This window comes from Hylobates moloch, unplaced genomic scaffold (assembly GCF_009828535.3).
Source record: "Hylobates moloch isolate HMO894 unplaced genomic scaffold, HMol_V3 SCAFFOLD_36, whole genome shotgun sequence".
NCBI classification, from domain to species: domain Eukaryota; kingdom Metazoa; phylum Chordata; class Mammalia; order Primates; family Hylobatidae; genus Hylobates; species Hylobates moloch.
In genome coordinates, this window is record NW_026652311.1 from 1,113,502 (window position 1) to 1,138,715 (window position 25,214).

General features: G+C 36.0%; 1 protein-coding gene across 1 annotated transcript in view; it reads right to left on the bottom strand.

Moving 5' to 3' along the window:
* LOC116463426 (schwannomin-interacting protein 1) overlaps positions 1-25,214 on the bottom strand; it is a 597,626-nt gene extending 572,412 nt beyond the window's left edge. Inside the window, exon 1 of the mRNA XM_032146522.2 lies at positions 24,575-25,214. Within this exon, the coding sequence (XP_032002413.1) occupies positions 24,575-24,637 (63 nt within the window). The 5' untranslated portion in view covers positions 24,638-25,214. The remainder of the gene's footprint in view (positions 1-24,574) is intronic.

Here is a 25,214-nt window from a genome sequence, read left to right on the forward strand (position 1 = left end):
GAATGGTCTTTTCTGTGTTTGTTTGTTCATCCATTCGATAAATATATACTGGGGGTGGCCATGTGCCAGGCACTCTCTGGACACTAGGATACATCAGTGAACAAACAGAGCAAAGTCCCTACCTTCATAGAGCTTGCTTACATTCTAGTGAGCAGAAGACTGGCACCACACAAATAGACAAATATCTCATGATGTGTCAGATGGGGATGCATACTCTGAGGAAAAATACAGTATGTTGAGCCAGAAAGCTTGGTGGGTGGGGATGGGGCTGCTGATTTACAAAGGATGGTCAGAGAAAGTCTTTCTGACAGATGTCATTTGAGCAAAGCCCTGGTGGAGTGACAGGCTAAGGGTGCAGCAACTAGGGGGAAGATTGTTCTAGGTATAGGGAAGTCGAAAGACCTCAGGGTGACCCTAAGTTGATTGGAACTTACAAATCCTGCCCTTTTCTGATTGACAGTGTATTAGTGGCATCTGGAATACAGAAGCAAACTTGTAAAAGAAAACTGGGCTTTCTTTGACAGTGGTGTGTCTGCATATCTTTTTTCAAAAAAACATTTTACCATCATCATTGCTTAGGAAGGCAGTACAGCACATTAGAAGAGCTAGGCCTTTGGCATCCCACACTCCTGAGTACAGATTCTGGTCCCAGCTCTATTGACTGTGGTAGGCTGTGCAGTGACTCACCCTCCCTGAAAAATGAGGATAGCAATGCCTGTCTTAAAGTACCAAGTGCAACTGTTAGTGGAAATATAAATTGGTATAACCATTATAGAAAACAGCATGGAGGTTCCTGGAAAAATTAAAAATAGAACTATCATATGACCCATCAGTCCCACTTCTGGGTTTATATCCATAGCAAACGAAATCAGTGTGTCAAAGAGGTATCTGCACTCTCATGTTCACTGCAGCATTATTTGCAACAGCCACACTATGGAAGTACCTAAGAGTCCATCAATGGATAAATGGATAAAGAGAAGGTGATTATGTACATACACACACACACACACACACACACGCACACACACACACACACACACAATGGAATATTACTCAGCCTTAAAAAAGGAAGTCATACCACTTACACCAACAATGGATCAACCTGCAGAACAATTATGCTAAGTGAAATAAGCCGGATACAGAAAGACAAGGCATGATCTCATTTACACATAACGTCTAAAAAAATCAAACCCATAGAGGCAGACAGTAAAATCATAGTTGCCAGGGGCTAGGGAGTGAAGGAAATAGGAAGATATTAGTCAAAGAGTATAAATATTTAGTTTATAAGATAATAAATTATAGGTATCTAATGTACAGCAAAGTAACTGTGGTTAATAATACTGTATTGTTTACCTGAAATTTGATGAGAGAACAGATTTTTTTTTTTCTTTTTGAGACAGTTTCGTTCTTGTTGCCCAGGCTGGAGTGCAATGGTGCGATCTCGGCTCACTGCAACCGCCTTCTCCCGGGTTCAAGCAATTCTGCCTCAGCTTCCCGAGTAGCTAGGATTACAGGTATCCCCCACCATGCCCAGCTAAGTTTTTGTATCTTTAGTAGAGACGGGGTTTCACCATGTTGGCCAGGCTGGTCTTGAACTCCTGACCTCAGGGGATCTGCCTGCCTCAGCCTCCCAAAACGCTGGGATTATAGGTGTGAGCCACCACACCCAGCCTGAGAAAGCAGATTTTAAATGTCCTTACCACACATACATACAAATACACAAAATGGTAACTATGGGTGGTAATGTGTTAATTAACTTGACTGCAGTAATTGGTACACAATATATATGTATATCAAATCACCATGTTGTACACCTTAAATATATGCAATTTTTATTTGTCAATTAAATGTATTAAAATAAGAAAGTACTCCCTCTATAGGTTCTGGGGTACTTGGGAAATTCAGAGCAAATTCTGCTACATGGAGAATAGTCTTAAATCTATTCTTTATGTTCACATGTGAAATAATTTTGGCTCAAATATTTTCACAAGTAAACATATTTTACTTCCCCAAAAAAAAAAAAAAAGAGCAGCAAGCATAATCCCTGACTCCTCAAATTTTGGTTGTTTTCCTCTTTCCTCCTCTCTCGGGAATGACATTATTTATTACTGGAAATTAAGGTTTGAGGCAATGAAACCTAACTGCGCATCCTAGTGCAAAAAATGAACACTGATAATCTCTGAAGTTTCTACTCTCGTTTCCTCTTTACATTTAACCTTCATTTTACTTCGTTCTCCTGTATCATTGACATATATGTGTACATTATTAATTATACATTAAGACAGACTAAATACAAGTGAATTCAATTCAAAAAATTTATGGAACATCCATTATGTAGGATATCATGCAATAAATACAAAGGTCAACATCAACCACATCTGTCTTCAAGTTTACAGTCTAGAAGAAAACACATAAGCATATATAGTTCTAACACAGGGCAGGGGCAACATGAACAGACATCTATATAGTAAATGCCATAAGGGCTGGCAGGAGTTAAAGCACTATTTCTCAGAGCCTGAGAGATGGGACCTGGAAGCAGGCCATGCTTGATGGGAGGAAGGACTCCATAGGTGGATATGTAAGCAGGGATGAGAGAGGATGCTGCTGGAGGCAGAAAGAAAACATGAAGGAGCCTGAGGAAGAATGTGAGGGAGGCAAGAGAGTAGAGAGTGCTGAGAATAATATTTTAAGATGGGCAAACCTTATTATTGATTGATTGATTGATTTTTGTGAGACGGAGTCTTGCTCTGTCACCCAGGCTGGAGTGCAATAGCGTGATCTCGGCTCACTGCAACCTCCACCTCCCGGGTTCAAGTGATTTTCCTGCATCAGCCTCCCTAGTAGCTGGGACTACAGGGGCACACCACCACGCCTGGTTAGTTGTTTTTTTTTTTTTATTTTTAATAGAGAGAGAATTTCACCATATTGGCCAGGCTGGTCTCGAACTCCTGACCTCATGATCCGTCCACCTCAGCCTCCCAAAGTGCTGGGATTATTAAATGAGAAGAGCAATTCTGGGGAATGTTGTAAACTTCTTTAATGGACTCTTCTTTTATGTGAGGTTTGACCTTTATATTGAATCATTTAGGCTAATATGCTGTCGGATACATGTCATTTCTATCTGCAAAGCCTAAATTTGGGTCAGTTGATAAGAAAAAATTGTAATGAGGTAAGGACTCAGGAGAAAACTGCCTTTCCCTTTCGGGTAATGATCTGGTTCTGATCCACTCTAAGATGCTTATGAAGAGTATTCCTAATTCTTATGAGCCAGTCAGACACAGGTGTGAAACATCGATGGAGACTGAGTAGTTCAAGTTGCAAGTAGAGATTTATTGCCAACCCAGCCCTTCAGTGTAGTTTAAGACTCTAAAATCTACTTCATCATTCTCTGAGAAAAGACAAAAACTTGGTCTCTCTCATTTACTTTTTCCCTTCTCTGAAAAGTCCAATCTTGATTCTATATGGAGATTTTAAAATGTTTTGAAGGAGGGAATCTGAGTCACAGAAAAGTAACTGTAAATACACTTGGCAGGATTTGAATAATTTTTCAACTTTCTGCATTTCAACTGTCTGCATATGCAGACAATAGCCAAATAAAATTACAAATCATGGTGTGCCACTTGAGAGTTTTGTTGAAAGAAAAACGTCATCTCAAATCTCAGCCAAAAGGTGGGCTATAAATAAATACTCATATATTCTTAAGTTACATTTTCCAAAGTTGTTTCACTATACAAAGGTGAATATTTTTAAAGCATCTCGTTAGCAGTTCCAGCTTGTGAGAGCTTATTGAGAACCCCAAATCAACTTGATTATATTAGTATTTGTCATTTGCTATTGAGGCAGAGATGTAACCACATAGACATTCTGCTACTATTAAATAGTAAGATGAAAATAATCCACATTTTTCTTATCCTGCTAAAACAAATATTTGTAAGTTTCAGAAGCAGGCCACTTGCCCTAGCACATGAAGCCATCATACTAGAATAGCAGTTTCCAAAGATCCAAATGAGCAACTAATCCAACCTCCTTATCATGTCTGTGTAGAAGCAGAATCCTAGAGTGGTTAACTTGTCCATGCTGTCCAGCACAGGCACTCCATTCAAGATGGATAGTCACATAGCACCTAAGACATGGTACTCACAGATTACTGTCTTTGGACAGTATTGGGAACCATAATAATCTTGCCCTATAGTATCTGGCCTGGATTTCTAGCATGAATCTAACACTAATTTGTGGGCCCCTTGGTTCTTGGAAGTCCCCTAAGTTTCTTTAATTTTCTTCTAAAGAAAAAAATTATCTGAAAGTCGTGTGTGCTCTGTTTCCCCTTCCCTTCCACCTCCGAGAGAGAGAATTATTTTTTGCCCTATAACTATTGAGTTAAACTGTCTGAAAGACATCCTGAGAATAATAGGCTTTTAAGCTCCAGCAGCTAATTTGATATCAGGACAATAAACAGAGGAAAGGAAGTATAGAGGAAAGACTTATGCCTCCTATTTGTCTGAGATTCCTTTTGCATTAACCACCTGTTCTTTGGCTCATTTATAATTCTTCCTGACAGATTGCTACTTGGCATTGTTAATAGTGACCTATCAGAATTGCGGTGTAGCTTCAGGCCACAGATTGGAGCAGGTGAAGACAAGAGCAAGAAACAAAATTGTGACCTCCGTACTACCTTCTCACCCCTATACCACCTTCGTGCCTCTATACAAACACTGATGCTCCTCAAGATGAATAAATGGAGCAAACTTGGTGGCCTGCATAAGTTCACAAATGCCTCAAGGACACTTTTCCTTGGGCTGACCAGCCCTTTTTGAAAATAGATGTTTTCCCTTCAGATTTGGTACCCATATCCACATGGGAACATGGCTGGGAAGATCTTGGGCCATTCTTTAGAGGACATAGTGAATATTCAAACAAAGAACTTCAAAGATAATGCTAGAATTTTGTTCTAGCATCTCTATTGCATCCATTTACCATAGGTAATGTATGCAAATATCAAAACAGCCAACCAAATTGAAAAAATTGTTTTAATTATTGGTTATCATGTGACCCTGATGAAATGTTGCTTAACAACTATTATTTTTAATCTACACAAAGTAATGTTGATCACGGACATCATTATATGGTGTTGAGATGACCATCAGATGACATGGTCATTGTGAAGATGCCCCATATTGACAATCAACTCCAGAAAAAATACAAGGGGTAGCTATAAACAGGATGAGAAAAATCTGCCCAGCCCAAGAAAGACTAGTGCTTTTAGAATAGAAGCCCTATATACATCCCATGATTCTCTAAAACAAAACCAAAAAAGTATGATGCCAATATCCAGAAATCTTTGTACGTTTTATGATGATATATTAAAAATAAATTGAAAATAAAGCAAAACTGAAATATGCATAATGTAGTATGGAAACCGATCACATATTAAAATTATTTTAGTTATTTAACTAGCATGCACATTCCAGTCATTGCTGCAAGCACTTGACAATCACTAACCTCTCAGTCCTGATGACATTCTTATGAGGGATGTACTACCTTGAATGCTGAGTTCTACTTTCTGGGTTCCCCTCCTCTCCTAGATCTCAGCAAAGTAATTGCTCCCTTTCTTGATAGTTACTTCATGCCCCCTTTTAAAGGATTATACTCCTAACATCTTTATATTAAATAACTGGCAAACACAAAGAACACATATCACTTATAATGAGGAATAAAGTATTTGTCTCATTTAACTAGCCAACTAACCAAGACTGCTTACTTCACCAAGCTATAAATTCAATATTCTTATTTCTCTGAAAAATTTTAAATATACAAAACAGAATGTTGCAATGAGCTCTCATGTATCCATTACCCAGATTTTAACCATTATTAAGATTTTCTTATACTTTACATCTCCTTCTCTGCCTTCCCTCCTCTTTACCTGTCTTCCTCCTGTCTCTTTTTCTTTCTCTTCTTCTTTCTCAACTATTTTTAAAATAAATGCCAGATATCAGGCTATTTTACCCCTAGAATTTCAATATTTATCTCTAAAATTACATGGAAGTTTTCTTCAATAATTATGGCCTATGTTGTCATCAATACAACTAAGAAAAGGATTAATGGTATTTTGATACTATCTAATACTAAACTTTTTCTAATTGTCTCGGTTTGTTTGAGTCAGAAGCCAATCAAAGCCCACATACTGTATTTGGTTGTTACATCCTTTAAATCTCATTTAATGTACAGTAGCTTCCTCTTTCTTCTTTTTTAAAAATAATTTTATTTTTAATCTCATTGATTTATTGAAGAACCCGAGTCAGTTTTCTCACAGAATATCACACATTCAGTTTTTCAGTTGGCTTCTTTAAGTTGTCATTTAACTTGATCCTTCACCTGCCGTATTTCCTATAGTGGAAGTTAGCCACAAAGACTGGATTAGATTTGAATTTTATTATTTGTACAGGGATATGTACTGTGGTGATGCTGTGTACTTCGGGTTGAATCACAGCAAGAAGATACATTCTTACTGATGCTGAGACTGATGAATAAGTGGGTTCAAGTGATGACAACCTGATGCGTCCTTGGTATAATTTCCCATCAACCTTTCATCTTGTGGCTTCATCCATTCATGATTGTCTTAGATCATAATCTATTATTTCATTGGGGTTGCAAAATTGTGATTTTCTAATCACTTCACTTTTCCTATATTTATTGCCTGGAACTTTGTAAAGCAGAAATTGATCTTATTACCTAGGTTTATTTGGTTGCCCAAAATATAGTTCATGCTGGAGAAACTTAATATGTGATTAATTTTTTCATATTAATCATATTTTTAAAGAGTGTTGCTCTACTTGTTACAGTGGTGTCCAATAATTTCTCTCTTTTTATAGTTTTGTTATAAACACATAGGCTTTTACATATTTATTCTGTTTCCAATGATTGCTTTCATTATCTTTTTTATGCCCAAATATTCTCATCTTTAGCCAGAGAAGCCTCTGTCTACTTTCACACTACTCTATTGGTCTTTGGAACCTTCCTTGTGTATTTTGTATATTTTTTGCCTGAGACCTGGAATCAGCCACTCCTCTAAGTAATTCTGGTTTTTACAGACTGGAATAGTATTTGGAGACCACGAACTAGGTGCACTAATTTCTGTTGAGTTATTATTTCTTTTATGCTTTTTCATGGAAAAGAACTAAGAATATACATTTTTTAAATAAAAATAAAATTTTATGCTTATATCGCTATTTTATATTTAATAATGCAGAATTTTACATTATTTTTTAGCTTTATACTGAATTTTTTTCTCATATCTAAAAATCTTGTTTCCTTATAACAGTAAGATAATTACTCGCATTATGTAAATTATAAATTAAAACACTGTAAAATAATTACAGTATAGTAATACCAATATCACTATCGAGTAAAGTTTAAGATTTCCTTGTAGTTCTGTATTCCCTTACATAATATTCTTTTAAAGAATGTTTTTCTTTAAAATCTTTTACCAGTAGTCAGAATATTATGTCCCAAAGTCACCTGAAATAATTTTTTTCTTTGTGTGGTTATGGCACAAACAATTAGATTCATTTGTTTTCATTAATTTTCTGCTTTTAGAGATTCCCTTATTTTGTTTTCTTATTTGGTTTTCTTCTATGAATATATTTACCTTGTTCCAAGTTTAAGACTTTAAAACCAGGTATATTCAAGGAGGTTTTATTTTCATCACTGCCCACTTTGCTATGCTTCCTCTGTCCACATATAGGTAAACATTTTTGTTAGTTTTGTTAGTTAGGTTTTCCTTTTGTTGTTTCTTTTTTGGCAAACAAAAACATATAAGTACAGACACTTATTACCACCCCCTTTCTGCCATTCTTACATGAAAAGTAGAATACTGTATATACCTTTCTGACTCTTTCTTTTGTTCTTTCAATAATACATCCCAAAGATCACTTTGTATGAGTAAATTAAGATATTCTTCACTCCCTCTTATAGCTATATAATATTGTATTACGTGTTATCCACCTTTTTTAAGTTGTCTTCAATGGAAAAGCTATTCTAAATTACTTAGTTCCCCATTACCAATGTCGTCTTCTTAGGTCTGTAGGTAAAAAGTTTGTTTGACAAGCATAGCCTCATGCCCCATATTTGGTGTTAGGAGGCAACTGCTTAGTGTAGCTTCAGTGGGTGCAGCAGAATCTTTTCTTACCCCTGCCCTCTGGCATTCTGCTCTAGTGGAGTATAAAAAAGACCACAGTGCTATTTGTGAATGTTCCCAAGATTTTCCCTCTATCTTACCCTTCACTTGTAAGAATGTTGAAATATGCCACCACGTTGAAATATGCCACCATTTATTTCCTCTCCTGTTGTTTCTTGAGGGCTGCAGCATCTGGTGGATTCTCTGATTCATTTGTTGAAGAAATGTTTATGTAGTATCAACCCTGTGGCAGGCCCTGAGCATTCACAGAAACTAGGTATGGTCCTTGCCCTCCTATGGTTTTAATGGAAAGACAAACAATATAAACAAGTAAAATTATTTAATTAAGGAGTGATAAATCGTGATAAACAAGATAAAGGAAAAACACTAGGGTGCAGTTTGAGAGAATAATGGTAATTGTGAAGAACTTCTATAAGGAGCTGCCACTTAATACTCAAATCATGAGGGAGAGGCTGCCAGGTGAAGAAGAAGGAAAACATTCCAAACACAAGGACTGTGATATGCAAACCTCTAAGGCAATAAATAAATAAATAAATAAATAAGAGCTTTATGTGTTCAATGAACTGATAGGCTGATGTGGCTGAGGCAATATGAAGAGACAATGACCAGATCACACAGGACTTTGGAGTTAGGATATGGCAAGGAATTTGGCATAAAGGGAAATTTGATGCTACTGAAATAAGCAGGTAATATTAATGCAGTTTAAGTTTTAATAAGTTCACACTGGGTGTTTTGTGGAGACTAGATCAGAGCAGGCAGGGAACTCAGTGTAGGAGGCTATGGTCGTGATGAAGGTGAGAGACGATGGTGGCTTAGGCCAGGGTGTTGACAATGGTGATGAGGAAAAGTTACATATTTAAGATACATTCTTGAAGATAAACTCAACAAGACTTGGTGGTTGATTAGATGTAAATGGGAAAGATGGAATAGTGGTAAAGAAAGGAAAGAAAGAAGAATGAATTCCAGCACATTTCTTTTGATCAGCTCAGTATTGACTTACATAGGGAAGACTGAGGGGAAGAAAGTTATTAATGTGACTAAAGAAAGGTGGTGTGGTGTGTGGAGCATGGGGACGGAGCAACAAAAACCTGACTACCCTCACCACAATCAGACCATTCCCATTCACCTTGCCAGTTCAGATTTTGAGGTTGCTTCGTTCATGAGCTGAAGCATGTGTTCTCAATGTTGTCCACCTTCACTGATTCTTTCTTTCTTTGAGACCGAGTTTCACTCTTGTTGCCCGGGCTGGCGCAATCTCGGCTCACTGCAACCTCTGCCTCCAAAGTTCAAGCAATTCTCCTGCCTCAGCCTTCCTGAGTAGCTGGGATTACAGACATGTGCCACCACGCCCAGCTAATATTGTATTTTTAGTAGAGACGTGGTTTCCCCATGTTGGTCAGGCTGATGTCGAACTCCCATCCTCAGATGATCCGCCCACCCTGGCCTCCCCAAGTGCTGGGGTTACAGGCACCTTCATTGATTCTGTTGTCAGTGCCCATGCCTCTAAGATCCTAGCAAAAGGTTGTCAGTCATCTGTGATTTCGATGGTAATATTCATTTTCATTTTTTACTGTGACTTTGTAGGTATGCTAATGGAGAATTAGAAGCAGTTGCATGAGGGGATACTAGTTAGGCATCGTTTTAAATTAGAAATATGTTATTTATTTTTTAAAAATTATATTGCTAAAAGTAACTTTATTCATGTGTAGGAGTATAGCTGACAGAGTGGTTGTCTTTGATTTCTTCTTTATAGCCTGCACATAGACTGTCCTTCAGACTCACAGTGCAGAGGGAATAGCACTGGACTTGAACTTGTATGACATGATTTTACAATTTTATTTCGTGTAGTATATCTCAAAGTAGTATTGAGAAGATCAAATCAGACACCATATGTCACCTCTAGCACATCAATGCTTTTCTTCTCTTTCTCATCTTTTCCCTACTTTTATCAAGCAAGTATATTATGTTTTGAAAGAAATCAAGAAAAAAAATCAAGAAATTGATATCATACATGAAGCTATGTTTTGAACCCTACAGAAAACAATTTAATATTTTCATTTACTTTCCTATTTTAAGTTGAAAAATATTTGTTTATTAATAGTACAGGTGGCCGGGCGCTGTGGCTCACGCTTGTAATCCCAGCACTTTGGGAGGCCGAGGCGGGCAGATCACGAGGTCAGGAGATGGAGACCACGGTGAAACCCCGTCTCTACTAAAAAATACAAAAAATTAGCCGGGCGTGGTGGCGGGCGCCTGTAGTCCCAGCTACTCGGAGAGGCTGAAGCAGGAGAATGGCGTGAACCCGGGAGGCGGAGCTTGCAGTGAGCCGAGATGGCGCCACTGCACTCCAGCCTGGGCGACAGAGCGAGAGTCTGTCTCAAAAAAAAAAAAAAAAAAAAAATAGTACAGGCATCAGAGCATGGAAGTTAAGATCCAGCATGCTGAGCTGGCTGCCTTTTAGCTTCACTTGCTAGTCTCCATGTAGTCAGAAAAATTTACTTAGCATCTCTGTGACCTAGATTCTTCACCTGTAAAATGAGAATTACAGTTCCCATTTTATAGGACTGCTATGATTATAAAACGACTTAAAGGAGTTAGCATATGTAAAATACTTAGAAGAACACTTAGTATATAGCAATGCAGTATAAATTTTAGCTATTATAATTAATTATTGCGTGCTAGACAGTAATTTAAAATAGAATGCAGTTTATTCTCCAATAATAATATAAAAATAAAAACTATATTTTCATTAAAATTTTCTTCAACACAAATTACTGAAAGATAATAAAGCAATAATTATGGAATACTTCAATGAATCATAAAGAGTCAACAATTTTATACCCAGCCCAGCTAAAATTCATGCGCAAGTGTCCCAAAAACACATTATCTGATATTCAAGTATGTAATGTTTTTTTGTCTGTCTCAAAAAGTGAAATAAAATAAAAATAAATATAAGAATAGAAAAAGTGTAGTATAAACAATAGTTTAAAATCCTTATACTATATATAAGAATCAATTCAAAATGGATTAAAGACTTAAGTATAAAACTTAAAACTATTAAAACAAGGTAAGATAACCTAGGAGCTATCATTCTGAACATAAGACCTGGCAAAAATTTCATGATGAAGATGCCAAGAGCAATTGCAACAAAAACAAAAATTGTCAAATGAGACCTAACTAAACTAAAGAGCTTCAGCACAGCAAAAGAAACTATCGCCAGAGTAAACAGACAACCTACAGAATGGGAGAAAATATCTGCAAAGTGTGCATCCAACAAAGGTCTAATATCCAGAATCTATAAAGAACTTACACAAACCATCATGCAGAAAACAACCCCATTAAAAAGTGGGCAAAGGACATGAACAGACACTTTTCAAAAGAAGACATACATGTGGCCAACAAGCATATGAAAAAATGCTGCATCACTAATCATTAGAGCAATGTAAATCAAAACCACAATAAGATACCATATCATACCAGTCTGAATGATCATTATTAAAAAGTCAAAAAATAACAGGTGCTGGTAAGATTGCAGGGAAAAGGGAACACTTACACACTGCTGGTAGAAATGTACATTAGCTCAGCCATTATGGAAAGCAGTTTGGCCATTTCTCAAAGAACTCTAAGCAGAATTATCATTCTACCCAACAATCCTATCATTAGATATATACCCAAAGGAATATAAATCATCCTGCCATAAAGACACATGCTCATGTATGCTAATCACAGTGCTATTCACAACAGCAAAAACACAGAGTCAACCTAAATGCCTGTCAATAGTAGACTGGATAAAGAAACTGTGGTACATATACACCATGGAATACTAAACAGCCACAAAAAGAATGAAATCATGTCTTTTGCAGCAACATGGTTGCAGCTAGAGGCCATTATCCTAAGTGAAGTAACACAGGAACAGAAAACCAAATACCACATGTTCTCACTTATAAGTGGGAGCTAAATGATGAGAACACATGGACACAAAGAAAGGAACAACAGACACCAGGGCCTACTTGAAGCTGGAGGGAGGATGGAGGATGAGCATCAAAAAACTAACTTATCAGGTACTATGCTTATTACCTGAGTGGCAAAATAGTTTATACACCGAACCCCCGTGACATGCAATTTACCTATATCACAACAAACCTGCACATTTACCCCTGAACTTAAAAGTAAAAAATACATGAATAAACACAATGAATAAAATATACACTAAATCTAATTAAATGTTAAAAGATCACAAAACAATGCATATGTCAAAAAATAGTTCTTGAAAGACAAGTTTTAAATATAAATAAAAGAGATACAGAAACAACAAACTGAGAAGTGAAAAGGAGAATAATGAGATAGGGGAGAAATTAAAGAGAATAGGAAATGCATCTATCCTGGTTTCTATTGTACTCCCAATCCTAGGTCAATGCCCAGCAAGCAGTAGGTCCTCAACAAATGTTTATTGAATGAGTGAACATTCACTTAAAATATTGCAGAAGGATAAATTAACATGAAATTTTAGTTTTTATTATTAAAACCAGATACATATGTTATTATTACACATCTGGAATTAACTACCAACAGAATAAAAATTGAATGTTTATATTCCAATTTGAGACAATAAATAAAATATAATTGATATGAGAAACAAAAAAAGCAATGAAATATGAGAAACACAAAACAAAAAAAGGCAAAAGAAGATCAAACTTAACAATAGTTTGTTCTTATGTTATTAAAATGAGTTCTTGATTAGTGAAAACAACTTGTGTTTATGTTTAAAACAAAATTCAGCTGCATACTGCTTATGAAATGATCAGTTAAAATGAAATAACTCAGAAATGTTGAGAATAAGTTTGTAACTTATCAGTTATCTGTTATCTATCAGCAAATAGATATCTATCTATTTGTTATCTATCAGGGAATCCCTGTTATCTATCACGGAAACAAAAAATAAAGTAGGGATCAAGAATGTGAATATTTGATTAATTAATAAACGTTAAGAACTCTTTGTACCTTAAAAAGAAAGATCAGAAACTCTTTTCAAGTATCAGTGGAATGTAGGATTATATTTCTATATGAAACTAAAAAAAATCCCTACACAAATCCCCCAAAGTAAAAATTGTAAAGGCCATCTTTGATGGCTTCAATTTAACAAAATAAGAAATTATTGTCTTAATATTTAACATTTTTAGAATTGTCATTAAATAAAAATTTTAAGTGCTTCTATAATAGTTGAGTCATAGGAAAAAATATGTAATTACAAAATCTTTACAATGTAAAGAATATAAAGAAAATGAGGATACTGCTTATTAGATCGAGAACACAACTAAATTAGAACAAATTCAAAACCTTAACTTTGTTGTTAAAATATTAATTCATCAAAACAAATAAATTAACTATGCATTAAACTGAAGAAAAAATAAATAGAACAACAAAAATACACCTAAAGTTGGCCAGGCATGATGGCTCAAGCCTGTAATCCTGACACTTTGGGAGGCCAAGGCAAGCAGATCATCTGAGGTCACGAGTTCGAGACTAGCCTGGCCAACATGATGAAACCCTATCTCTACTAAAGAAAAAAAAAATACAAAAATTAGCTGAGTGTGGTGGCATACACCTGTAATCCCAGCTACTCAGAAGGCTGAGGCAGGAGAATCACTTATCACTTTAACCCAGGAAGCAGAGGTTGCACTGAGCTGAGATTATGCCACTGCACTCCATTCTAAGTAACAGAGACTCCATCTCAAAAAAAAAAAAAAAAAAAAATCTAAAGTTAACAGGCAAACTAAATATTACTTTAAAATATCAAAGTGTATTAATTAGAAAATACAGAATTGATTAACACAATAGCTGATTGTTATAAAACTTCAATTAACAAAATTATAAATATTAAAAGTAATAAAGGAGTATGCAGAGAGAAATTTTAAACAAAATAATATGATAGTTAATCTCAAGATATTCACTGATATATCTTGGAAAGTAAGTACCAGAATTTACTTATGATATTGTAGAAAACCTGAATATCTAATAACCATGGAAGAAATGAAAATGTTATTTTAAAATATTTATAAGAAAAGACATTGTGGCTGAATGGCTTTATTAAGAATTGTTTTCAAACTTTCAAGGAACATGTAATTACCATGCTATATGAAATTAGAGACCAAAGGAAAATCTAGGAAGCTTTTCATTTTATGAAGCTTGCATAGCCCTGATTCAAACTTGAGAGAAATACAAACTACAGGTGAATTTCATTTTTAAGCAGAGATGTAAAAACTTAAACAACATACCATAAAATAGAAACAAAAAGCAACATATAAAGAACTGCCCGTTAAAAGCAAACAGCAATACCACAATGCAAGAACAGACCATAACTCATCGCCATCAACTATGGATAATAAGACAACCTATGTTGCTTAGGTTGAATTTTCTAATCAATACAATAAGACTTTTGGAAAGGAAGAGGCAATTTAGTATTATTTGCAGTTGAGAAAATTACATGGTTAACAACCTCAAAAGAATCCACTAAAAAAATTCTGAAGTACTATTAAGAGATTTTAATAAGTTGAAAAGATACAAATCAATAAGACAAAAAGCCATTGCTTCCTATATTCTAGTAATAACCAATTAGAGGTGGAAAAAAAGGAAGGGAATAGCCAGGCGCAGTGGCTCGTGCCGACATCGCGCCATTGCACTCCAGCCTGAGCAACAAGAGCGAAATTCTGTCTCAAAAAAAAAAAAAGAAGGAAATAATCCATAATCCATTTACATAGGAATAATCATAGTAAGTAAAGTAAAAAATATGCCGGGCATGATGGTTCACGCCTGTAATCCCAGCACTTTGGGAGGCCGAGGCGGGCGGTGGATCACCTGAGGTCAGGAGTTCGAGACCAGCCTGGACAACATGGTGAACCCTCGTCTCTACTGAAAATACAAAAATTAGCCGGGCATGGTGGCATGGGCCTGTAATCCCAGCTACTCGGGAAGCTGAGGCAGGAGAATCACTTGAACCCAGGAAGCGGAGGTTGCAGTGAGCTGAGATCATACCACTGCACTCCAGGCTGAGCGACAGAGTGAGACTCCGTCTCAAAAAAAAAAAATATATATATATATATAACATATGAAATTTCAAATCTTTCCTGATATCTATATCTATTCACCTGATATCTATATCTATTCATGTTCTTATGCATATTTATATCAATATTTATTTATCTACACAGTGTTCCTAGATGGTAAGAACAAATTTGCAAAGGTATCAGTTCTTATATTAGTTTACAGATTTGATGCAATTGCTATTAAAGTCTCTAAATAATTTCTTAACTATACAATTGTAAAGTTTATCTGGAATGAGTTTCACCATCCAAGAACACGAAAATAGATGAAGTGGAGAATTCCCTACTAGATATTAAAATTCATCATATAAATGTAATATTTAAGACAGTAAAATATAGGTACTAGAATAGACATGTGAAACCACGTCTACTCAGGAAGATAGTTCAGAAAGAGATTCTAATGGATTTATTTTTAACATATGGTAAAGATTCCTGAGCACCATCTACTGAGTCCTTTGTTCTGTGCTACAAACTAGTAGAGAACAAACGACTCAGTAGATGGTGCTCAGGTAAAGGGTTAACTACTTGGAATAAAATAAAACTATTATTTCTCATTATGCCATACACCGAAATTTCAATGAACTTAAGACAAATGATAAAGTTGAAACAAGTTTTCAAAAAACACAAAAATATATAGGTGAATGGGATACTAAGTAGGTTTTATTTCCAAAAAATTTTAAAATTCTAGAGATGGAAATATGCAATCTAGGAAAATATATCTCACATATACGAATGCAAAAGCTTAATAATATATACATAATATTTAACACATAAAATCTCAGTGAAACAATAGACAATTCACAGAATAAATCAACTTTGCCACAAAATGTGAAAATGTTAAGCCTCAACAATTAAAAAAGAAATTCAGGTTTTAAACACAGGCCACTTTCAAACTATTAAATTAACAGAACTAGCACAACAGTTCTAGGGATGTAACAATATATATCAATATCCTTAAAAATGTTATATAAATTGTTATTATACTCACAGTAATCTCTTGTAAGGAAACAAAAATATGAAAATATATGAACACTCAATGTTGACATTGATAACTATAGTGGCATAGTTCAATAAATTATATGTCTATGTGATTTCATATTACTCATTCACATTGTACCATAAAACTTTAAGAAATTTTAATGACAGAAATTAAAATATTATGTTTTTAAAAGCACAGTTAAAAATGTTGAAAATATGTTTAAGAGCTATATTTATATATATTCATATTAATACCTAGTGTATACACATTTCAGAAACTCGAAGGAAATTCACAGAAATGTTAACAATAGGGGTCTTTGTTGGATTAATGGTGAGATATATTTTTTAACATTTCATATTTTCTAAAATGAATACAGATATATATTACAATGATAAATGAATAGTCATTGCTATAAAATGAGACAGAATACTACAATGTAGTTTAGAAACAATGTCATTCAAAACGTGTTGACTGAAAAAAAAGTAACTGTCCATTATTGATAGATTTCATTTATACAGAAGCTTCATTTCCTATCAGTTTTTGATAAATTAGTGATCACTGTACTTTGCTCTAAAATGTAAATAGCCCCCCTTCTTCCACTGACAAAGCACAGATTTGTAGGTCTTCATGAAAATACAAAATGTATATATACATTAAGAAGTGTAAGCATATTCATTCAAAACTATACTTTTTAGCTCTTGACACTGAAAATTTATCATCTTTTAATATATGAAGCATGTTAGTTTTAAAATATATGTGCATATGTGTTTTAGGCGCATTAAGTGGAATCCTATGTATTTGAAAATAGTTCTTGTCCAAATAAAGTAAACCACTTAGAATCTTTTGGTGTAATTATGATCACATAGCTTAAACATAAATTACAGGGAATGAATAAATGTTTCCCCAGTTTCTAGCAGGTCTTCCCGCCTTTCTCTTCCGTCCAAAATCCCAAAATGAAGTTCCAAGAGGATGTATTTCTCTTTCCTAGCTTCTAATTAGCCCAGTCTTTGGTTTAGTTGGCAAAGGTGACTTTTGCATAAGCAATAGCTCTCTTTCAAAAAAGACTGATGTGGGAGATTGTGAAAGACCTATAAAGGTCCTGTGATCTTCAGTAGGGTCCATCCGAGCACCCAAACAGAAGCCTCCCAGCCATGATTGCCCCACATGTCACATAGTGAATGTATTTAACACATGCAATCGTGGATTACTCTCTTCCCATCATCCCTTTTCAACTGGCACAAGTCAGAGGTGCTGTTCCAAGTAGAAAATGTGGGTTCGCACAGCAATTTAGAGTGTGCATTGCTTTTTTGTCTGTTTGTGGGACACTGGAAGATAGGCCTGGCACAGTTCATCCTTCGCAAGTGCTTAATGCCATCCCTGGGGACAGGAATATCACAAGCCCAGAAAAACACAGCTTTTAGCCACTTGGTGTTGAAAATTTCAGGCAAAATTCCAAAAGCCCTCAAAGCTAATGTTGAATTGACAAAGTGCCAAAACCTCTCTGGCATTAAATTTCCACTCTTTATTTTCCCCCTTCAGGTTAACAGCTTGTGAAAATAATAATGTGATAATGCCACCCTGTGTTCCAAATATCTCGAAGCACGATCTTGTTAAGCTTTGGTGTCCCTTTGAGACTAACGGGAATTGAGCCGATTTATTCATTTTACAGATGAGAAAACCCCCCAGGAGATGAGTCAAATGTCTGAGTGATGGCCCTGCAACTTATCACATAGGTCCCAGGTCTAAATTAAATTATCCAAACAAGGCCAAGTGTTCTAGGAAAGGACCTGAAAAGCTCAGCTAGCATCAAAAAGGGCCTGAGAAAGATTCATAGAGATTACTAGGCAGGCTAGTATAATAAACCAGTGAAAGTGGTGAAAACACACATTTCAGGAGGGGCAAAAAGGCATAGTCTAGGCATAGCAATAAAGCATAGTCTAGGCATGTGGCCAACTGGAGTCAACGAGAATCACCATGGTCATCAGTAGATCTAACGTGACATCAGGGGCATCTTACAACATCAGGGACACTGGAATTTGGCTTTTCTTTTTTAGTTTATCTGAGACCCTCTTATAATTACAGCATACACTGCTATGCATATTACAGTAAGCACCAGGACTGTACCCCCCATTATAGAAGAAATTCCCTTCCCTGAATTCTAGCAATCAGGCCTGAATGCATGGTCTAAACCAGTCAATGGCATGGCCCAGTTCAGGACTCTGGATCTGGAAGAAATGTCTCAGAAAAGTGAGGGGTATTTTTGAACTGTGTAACCATTGCATCCAATGTACTGTGAGGCCAACAGCATTCCAATAATGTTGCCTCTTGTGTGTGCATTTCCATGGGTTTCTGGCCAACCAACTTCCCTTAGTTCCTATTTTTCTGAGCCTGATTCTTTAGCCTTCCTGTCAATTTAGTGAGTTATCTGTTGTGTTTCTAATAAATTATTTTTCAGCTTAAATTACCTAGGGTCAAGTTCTGTAGTTTGCAACCTGGAAGACTGAAATTAGCAATGGTCAAGGCTGCAGTAAAATTAACATCAAGCAGATCTAGCAGGCTATACCAGGTTTACAGCAACAGGAACTATGGGTTTGGAGGAAGTCGTCTTCCCACAGTAGAACAGAAGTCCAGATATGGCAGAAAGTACTAAGTGCTCTATTTTATTTTCTTATTTCTATGTAACCTGTAAGATATTTCTCAGTCTCCCTTGCAGTTAGATATGGCAGGTGTATTAGTCCATTTTCATACTGCTATGAAGAAATATCTGAGACTGGGCAATTTATAAAGAAAAAGAGGTTTAATGAACTCACAGTTTCACATGGGTGGGGAGGCCTCACAATCACGGCAGAAGGTGAAGGAGGAGCAAAGGCACATCTTACACGGCAGCAGGCAAGATCGTGTGTGCAGGGGAACTGCCCTTAATAAAACCATCAGATCTCATGAAACTTGCTCACTATCATGAGAACAGCACAAGAAAAACCCACTCCCATGATTCAATTACCCTCCATTGGGTCCCTCTCATGACACATGGGGATTATGGGAGCTACGATTCAAGGTGAGATTTGGGTGGGGACACAGCCAAATCATACCAGCATGTGACTGGGTTCAGTCAAAAGAATGTGAGTTGAGTGATGTGTGCCTCTTTCAGAATCGGCCCACTAGAACCTCCCACATGTGCCCTTTTTCCTTTCTATTTTGCTAGAAGGGAGACAACTGTAAGGTGGTCTTGAAAGCCACGTGTTGAAGATGGCATAGCTCCCACCATCCTGGGTTCTCTGAATGACTATATGAAAAAGGGTCACCCCACTGTATTGCTTCCCCTTTCAGTACTGATGCCTAAACAGGAAATAAACTGCTGTTTGTGAGCTATTATACTTTTGGGGATCCCTTTGTTACAGCATAGCCTAGATTCACCATGTATGATAAATTAATCAAGCAAAGATTCAAATTCAGAGCAGGGCCAGTAGCTATGCTGACTTGATGTTGACCCCTTGAATTGATAGTCTACAGCTTCAGGATTTCTCCCAATTTATAATAGAACAGATAACAATTGGAACAGAATCTTTAAAAGTATATGATGCAGCTATAGCTACACAGATTGAAACGATACAGGCAAAAGAGCAAAAAAGCTCATTAGAGATTTGACAGTCCTAAATAGAATCATAGAATTGATTAGTGATCAACGAACTCTAAATTTTTCATTTTTTTATGCATTGTAGTATCCCTATGCTAGAGATAATGAAAAGATAAATTATAACTCCAGTTCTGCTTTTTTCTCCTTTAACCTAGTTTTCCCTTCTCAAATAGATCCAAGTGATGCATCTTACTCTCCCTCCTGGGTTTTTCCCAACTCCTGAGGTTTAAAATAAAACCCACCGGGGGTTTTATTTCCCAGTATTCCCCTTACTCCTTTTTCAAGTGGGTGGCTTCTCAAGGAGCTCAGGGAGGATTAATCATCTCTGTTCTTGTAATCACAAGAGTATGTACCCAATACATATTTGTTGGATGAAGAAATTATTGTTTTCTTTTTTTAATGAGATGACACTGCACAGATGACCCTTATCCGTGTATAAGTTGGAAAAGACCTTAGAGATCACATAGCCCTTCTGCTACACATGCACACACACCATTAGGGAGTCCCCTTCTATAGCATCTTTTATGTGTGTCATCCAGTGTGACTCATATTTCTGGTGATGAGAAGTTCAATGCTTTATTCCTATACCATTGAAAAATAGCTCCATCCTTTTTTTTTCTTTTGAGATGGAGTTTTGCTCTTGTCATCCAGGCTGGAGTGCAATGGCATGATCTCGACTCATTGCAACCTCCACCTAGTGGGTTCAAGTGATTCGCCTGCTTCAGTCTGTAGCTGGGATTACAGGCACCTGCCACCACGCCCCACTAATTTTTGTACTTTTAGTAGACAGGGTTTCATCACTTTGGCCAGGCTGGTCTCAAACTCCTGACCTCAGGTGATCCACCCACCTCAGCCTCCCAAAGTGCTGGGATTACAGTTGTGAGCCACTGCGCCAGCCTGTAAATATTTTTTTAAAATTTCTCCATAAATCTTCCACTGATTGCTCAGTGTTGAGGTCCCTTACTAGTCACATATTCTGATAGAAATTCCCTTGCCCAGAGGTCAGTAAATTGGCTTCTAGCTCCAAATTATTATTCCATTCACAGGTCTTTATCTTCTCCACCAAGACATCAGAAAAAATTCTTCCAAGCCATATTAAAGTCCAGATACAATGCTTGTATTTATATTTCTAGGAATCTTAACAAAAATTAAACGTAAGCAAATTTGTATGAATTGCTCTAAGGCACTGAAGATTTATATTCTTTTATATCTACTGTCACATCAAGGCTGAGTCTGTCTTTGACTGCTTGTAAAAATAGATAATTACTATATCATGGGTAGTCAATGTACATGCTTTCTATACCAACATTGTATTCTACACAGTACAGTTCCATCAGTTTCAAAGCACACAAAATGAAACCCAAGGTGGAGAAGTGGGTTTTTTCCCCTGCCATTGTGGTGCACAGGAGTCAGAGATCAAGCACTAAAACAGCATTCTTGAGAAGCATGCTACTGAGGTCAATCCAGAATGTTGGATTCAAAATGTGTATTGCATCAAGATGGGTCTTATTAATGGAGCCAGGCACTGTATGGTGTAGTGTGTCAACTCCAAAAGTGTAGATGAGATGGTGTGAAAAATCCAAGATGAGAGTCAGAATTACAGGACAAATTAGGCAAGATGGAAGTGGGCTGACTTCATCCCTAGGACTGGCTGCCTGGATGTGTAATTGTTCTTTACACGCTCCAACTTAAGTTTACTTATGGGGGAGAGTAAAATCCATTTAGAGGGACTGGAATTTGAAAAATTAGTCAAAGTGAGAAAAGCATCATATCCAGACGTTTCTATTTGGATAATATTCTTGGACTTTCAGCAATGTGTATATCTTGCATGAAAAGTCCCTAAGCTCTCTTCTGTTCTCTGGAAAAGGTAAGATTACTCCATCATTTCTAGTAATATTTAATGTAAATCTCAAATCATTCAGGTCATATCTAGTTAGGTCCATCATGTAATACAAAGTAGGAATGTACCTTGCAAATAAAATTGGGACAGAGAAAGGAATAACTAACAGTAAAATGTAGTAACTGAGGACAAAAATCACTTGATAGAAAGTTTTATGATGAATCATCAATCTATAGTGATTCTCTGGGATGCTAGGGTACCTCTCTTGAGCCTCTAATGTCCACTGTGCCCCTTATAGTTAAAGACATACTAAACAAGCCTAGAACCCATTTGGAATCAATCAGCATTCTGCTCACTGAAATAACCCCAAGGATCCCTATGTCCCTCTAAGAAGCTACCATTTAGGACCTTCTTGCAACACATTCCAGTTTCAGGCTCCTCCCTACTGGAACTGCTCCTGTTAGGACTGTAGCTAGAGGAGTTGCTTCCACAGGAATATGTAATGGAGACTGATGCAACAGAGATGAGTCTGAATACCTTGGATGTAAGAACTATTTCCAAGATCAACTAATCTTTCTTAGCACCAAAAAGGGTTAAAATCAGCAGTAAAAACCACACCCGCCAATTAGCTGCCTCTATATTCAGCCACCCTGCAAAGCATCCTAACTAGGGTGGCTTTCATAAATAAATATGCCCCTACATTCTTTGTAGCCAAAGGTTATAAATCCCTTGCAAGGGTGGGTGGACCACAGTAAAGAGATCTGGGAGCATATTTTTACATTGGCAAGAAAAGCAAAATGTCACTCAACTAAATTTAAGATTGTTCACATACATCTGCTACCACCAGAATGTTATTTTTTAAAAAAAGAGAAAGAAAGAAAAAGAAATGTGAATATCTAATAGTTTAGCTTTGAACATTTTTCTACTGTTCAGGTGACTGTTTCAATAATGATTGAAAGGCTATCAAAACAGAAGCAAATATGTGTTTGTAGTTTGTCATACAGCAACAATTTCTGGTTAAATAAATACATAGGCAACAATATCTCAACTACAGAAAAATGTGTGTGCTGGATAACTTTAGTTATAAATATATCACTAAAATGTTTGCAAAAAAGCAGCAAATATAAAAGTTACACTTCTGACAATATCATAAATGAATCACATCCTTCAGATAGACAGAGACAAAGATCAAATAAATTTCTGAATCAGGTACATCTCCTCCTGACACCATTTCAGAGCAAGCAGATGCATTTTATGACATGAGTCTTGGACTCTTCTGGATTAGAATGTATAATTTAATAAACCAGAATGATTTGTTCAAAGTTCATCAGGGGCTGCAAATGGATACAGTTTACCATAAGGGAACAATTTAAGTTTAAAATCACGGAGGTACATGCAATGGTGTGTGAAAAGTCCTACTTACCTATTAAACCAAAGCAGAATAATAAAATTTTGGGAAATGAAACTTAAAAAAACTGAAATCATAAATCTACCTTTCATTCTTTTCAAAAACTGAGGCCTTTTAAATACTGACATCAATTATGGAAATTATCAGTGGATCTATTGAGCAAAGATGACAAAAATGTATACTAAGGTCTCCTTTATATAAAATTGTTACATCCTCTAAAATGATGCACTTCATACACTGTCAAAATGTAAGTACCATTTAACCCAAAATCAAATGCCAAATTACTGAAGAGTTAAGAAGCAACAGTAATTCACTCGGAAATTATCCACAACAGAAAGAATCTATTATATCTGAATTGGAGATCAAGCTGAGTAAATCACATTTACTACTGGTTTTTAAATATGAAGAAGACTACTAAAGGAAATAAATTTTATAATACAATAATATAAAAATATATATTATTAGGCTGTAAATGATTCTGCATAAATGTTCCAAACTACGTTTAATTGGCCTGAGAAAAGAATCATGATTTGTTAAAGTTACTTTTTAATGACAATATGTTCTCTTAGAAAAAAAATTTGAATAGCTAATCGAAATATCTGTTGGGGTCATTCTGGATAATAATTAAAAGTAGTATTTCTTCGTTAGCTGTGTCATATCATAATATCATAGAACTACACATTTAATAGTCTTAAAGATGGAGTTAAAAGATGTTTTTGAAGAAACCATATTTTTTATTTCTGGTTTGAACATTTAAATTGAACATTTTGAAACTAATTATTTTCAATAATGCTAAAAGTACTATTTCAATAACCCATATATAATTTTATAAAATTATCTGTTATTTCTACTTATAATAAGCTGCCACTCTATACATTTTATACCAATAAATTTGAGATTTTGTAAGTCATCAAATATCTCCCATGTATTGACATTAGAATACCTAGACATTTGTTCTTTTGGTAACTGAAAGTATAATCTGAAGTGAAAAAGTTTAACACTGATCTTCCCAAACTGTACAAATCAGGAACTACTTTCCAAAGAGAGTCTTGTGCATACAAAGGGCAACAGATTGTACATTTGGAACTATTTACATGTGTATATTAAAATGCTATTTCCGAAGCCATTGTTTTGTCCACTGCAATGCAATTAGTTTTGGTGTACTAAAAAAAAGAACACTCAAACTTAGATTCTCCAAATTCAAAGCACCAAATATCCACATACTAACTATGCAATAAGAAAGTATTTTTTTCAAATGAACACTCCGATATACTTTAAATGCTTAATTCTGAATTTAAAGATGTAATGAAGGCCATCAGCTTAAATTTAACCTGACTTAGTTCGACTTTGAAGTTTTCTCTCTTCATATGTAAAAATATGATACACCTAAAATAGATGGCAGACATTTGTAACACTTACACTGTCAGAGTGCTTGCCCTGGTCACAGTCCCACGTTGTAACACGCTGCCCGGACCTCTCCATGGTGCTGAAGAGTTACTCTTGCCCATTTGAGAGGGAAGAGTTGTTTATTCAAATTGGCTTTGAAAGAAATCCGTAAAGGGTCACCTGGGTTAGCTAGTAAGGTTATCTAAAAAATTTCTATAACACACACTAAATAAGTGATGCTTTTGCCCTTCGGTTATCAACCACCATGCTCAAGCAGCTCAAAGTAGATTTTGGAGCAGAAATCTTCAAGTATTGGCAAAAAAGAGTGAGAGCTTTTTGGGAGATGAAGTTTGCTGATTTTTGCCAGTGTTCTTCAAATTGATAAAACACACAGAGAAGACAAGGCTACTCGGAGAACAGAGGATTCCAGAAAAGTTCTTGATCTTAATGCAGAAAAGAAGATCCCATTAGTCCAAAGCAGCCGATTCACTTCATGCTATCATCTGATCTACTTTTCGATGAAAAATAATACAATAAAATAGAGTTAAGAATTCCACAAGGCACTGCACACACCATGTAAACAGGTCTGCCTCATTCTCGCCTCAGCCTCGGTCTGCTGAAGATTATCACAGCAGAAATCAGGCTCTGTGGCTTTCACAGATTATCTCTTTCT